The sequence below is a fragment of the Empidonax traillii genome, unplaced genomic scaffold (genome assembly GCF_003031625.1).
Source record: "Empidonax traillii isolate 1590-97213 ecotype Southwest subspecies unplaced genomic scaffold, ASM303162v1 scaffold6574:size5909, whole genome shotgun sequence".
NCBI lineage: Eukaryota > Metazoa > Chordata > Aves > Passeriformes > Tyrannidae > Empidonax > Empidonax traillii.
Window position 1 is genome coordinate 1 of NW_020961767.1, and position 2,701 is coordinate 2,701.

General features: G+C 61.1%; 1 protein-coding gene across 1 annotated transcript; it reads left to right on the forward strand.

The window, feature by feature from the left end:
- The first annotated feature begins 8 nt into the window (after positions 1-8).
- Positions 9-2,579, forward strand: LOC114073475 (class I histocompatibility antigen, F10 alpha chain-like). The gene is made up of 3 exons (XM_027911220.1): positions 9-145; positions 1,725-1,988; positions 2,257-2,579. Exons 1-3 carry the CDS (start codon positions 70-72, stop codon positions 2,577-2,579), a joined length of 663 nt encoding a protein of 220 aa, XP_027767021.1. The 5' UTR covers positions 9-69.
- Positions 2,580-2,701: the final 122 nt, after the last annotated feature.

Here is a 2,701-nt window from a genome sequence, read left to right on the forward strand (position 1 = left end):
CTCCCTCGGCCACTTTCGCTTTCCATCTCCCAAACTGCGGGGGCCAAGCGGGGCCAGCGGAGCAGCGCGATGGCTCCAGCGCTGGGGCTGGGGGCGCTCCTGGCGCTCCTGGCGCTGCCGGGGGGCTCGGGGGGGCAGCCCAAGGGTGAGTGGGACCCCCGCAACGGGCAACTCGGCCACTTGGATTGCCGGGCCCCGGTACTTCCCTGAACCTCCATTGCCGGGCACCGGGACCCCCCCGCACCCTCTCCCTCAGCACCGGGACCCCCTGAACCCCCATTGCTGGGCACGGGCACCCCCTGAGCCCCATTCCCGGAAGGAAACCCCCCTGAACACCCATTCCCGGGCACCGAGACCCCTCTGAACTTCCATTTCCGGGCACCGGGACTCCCTGCAGCCTCTCCCTCTGCACCGGGACCCCCTTAAACCTTCTTATCCGGAACCGAAACCCCCCAGATTCCATTCCTGGGCATCGAGACCCCCTGAACACCCATTCCTGGGCACGGGAACCCCTCCGGACCCTCTCCCTCCACACCAGGACCCCCGGAAATCTTCTTATGAGGCTCCGGAACCCCCCAATTTCCATTCCTGGGCAACGAGACCCCCCTGAACCTCCATTTTTGTGCACTTGGACCCCACTGAACCCCCATTCCTGGCCACTGAGACGCCCCTGAACCCCCATTCCCAGGTATGGGAATCCCCCCCACATCCATTCCCGGGCACTTGGACCCCCCCTGCACCCCATCCCACAGAGTTGGGACCCTCTAAACCACCTTTTTGGACACAAACCCCCCCTGAACCCCCATTTCCGGGTATGGGAACCCCCTGGACCCTCATTCCTGGCATAGGAATCCCCCTGCACCCCCTAATCCATCACAGGGACATCCCTGGACTCTCATTCCTGGCACTGAGACCTCCCTGAACGCCCTTATCCTACACCATGGCTCCCTGCATCCCAATACCCAGCTCCAGGACACCTCTGAACCCCCTTATCCTCAACAAATACCTCCCTGTGCCCCTTTTCCTGGTGATCCTGCCTCTCCCAGCCCCCTGATCCTCCCTTTTCTATGACCCTGGGACCCTCTGGACCCCCATTACTGCCTTTCTCAGTCCCCAGACACCACTTTCCTCAACACTGGGTATCCCTGGACTCCTTTTTCCCCTGGGCACAGGGAACCCCTGAACCTCCATCCCTCCTCTCCCAGTGGCCTCATCCCCCTTCCCCTGACCACGGGACCCCTCTGAACCTCCATTCCTGGGAATGGGGACCCCTGTGCACCCCTGAGCCCCCTTCTCTCTGACTGGGATGCCCTGCATGCCCTTATTGGGAACTGGGACCCCCCTGAACCCCTATTCCTGCACATGGGACCCTCCTACACCCCTCTATGTGGCAGTAAGACCCCCCTGAACCTCCATTCCTGTGCACAAGACCCCCCTGCACCCCCTTATCCTGCACCATGACCCCCCTGCACCCCCTTTCCCGGCCATTCTGGGTCTCCTTACCCCATGACCCCTCTTTCCCCAACACTGGGGCTCCCCAGGCCCCCCTTTCCTGGGCACAGGGACCCCTGAATGCCCCATCCCACCTCTCCCAGGCCCTACATCCTCCTTTTCTTGGTCCTGGGATCTCCAAATCCCCTTCTTGGCTCTCCCAGCTCTCCCAGTTCCCCCTTTCCTTGACCCATGACCCCCCCTGGGCCCCCCAAATCTCCGTGTCCCCCCAGTTCTCCACTCCCTGCGTTACCTGCATGTGGCAGTGACGGAGCCCAGCCCGGGGATCCCTCAATACCTGGTGTTGGGATACGTGGACGGGATCCCCATCACACGCTACGACAGCGAGCGGGGCCAGACAGAGCCGCTGACACCATGGATGGCGGCTGGACCTGAGCCAGAATATTGGGATAGACAGACCCAGATCAATGAGAGGAACCGGCTCATTGATGCCAACAACCTGGAGAGAGTGGGGGCCCGGTACAACTGGAGTGGGGGTGAGTGGGGGGAGCTGGGGAATGGGGGGATGTGTGGGGCTGAGATGGGATGTGAAGGGCTGGGACGGGATGTGTGGGGCTGGGATGGGATGTGTGGGGTTGGGATGGGATGTGTGGGGCTGGGATGGCGATCCAGGGCACTCCAAGGGACTGGGATGAGGCTCTGTATGTCTTTATTGGACCCTGGGGCTCCATAGGGCTGGAATGGGGCTCTGTGGGGCTGGGATACAATTCCAGGGGTCTCTGTGGGTCTTATCTCACCCCCCAGGTCTCCACACGCTGCACCGGATTCATGGCTGTGACCTCCTGTCCGACGGGAGCATCCGTGGATCCAGCCGGCTCGGCTACAACGGGTGGGATTTCATCTCCTTCGAGCTGGGATCCGGGAGCTTCGTGGCAGCCGATGGATCTGCCCTGTCCACCAAGAGGAAATGGGAATCTGACAGGATCACAATGGAGAGACGGACACATTACCTGGGAAACGTCTGTCCGGAAGGGCTCCGGAAATTCATTGGATATGGGCGGGAGGTGCTGGAGCACAAAGGTGAGGGAGACAGAATTCCCAGGGGAATGTGGGATTTGGGAATGTGAGATTTGGGAGGGTGGAACTGAGGAACATGGGCATTCCTGTGGGAATTTCGTAGATGAATCTGAGTCATCCAACTCTCATGGGAATTCCATGCATGGATCTCATTGTTATCCCATTCCGACAT

Coding starts and splice junctions, on each gene's coding strand:
- LOC114073475 (XM_027911220.1), top strand. CDS start 70: ATGGCTCCAGCGCTGGGGCTGGGGGCGCTCCTGGCGCTCCTGGCGCTG. Junction 146..1,724: donor CTCGGGGGGGCAGCCCAAGG/GTGAGTGGGACC, acceptor GTGTCCCCCCAG/TTCTCCACTCCCTGCGTTAC. Junction 1,989..2,256: donor CCGGTACAACTGGAGTGGGG/GTGAGTGGGGGG, acceptor CTCACCCCCCAG/GTCTCCACACGCTGCACCGG.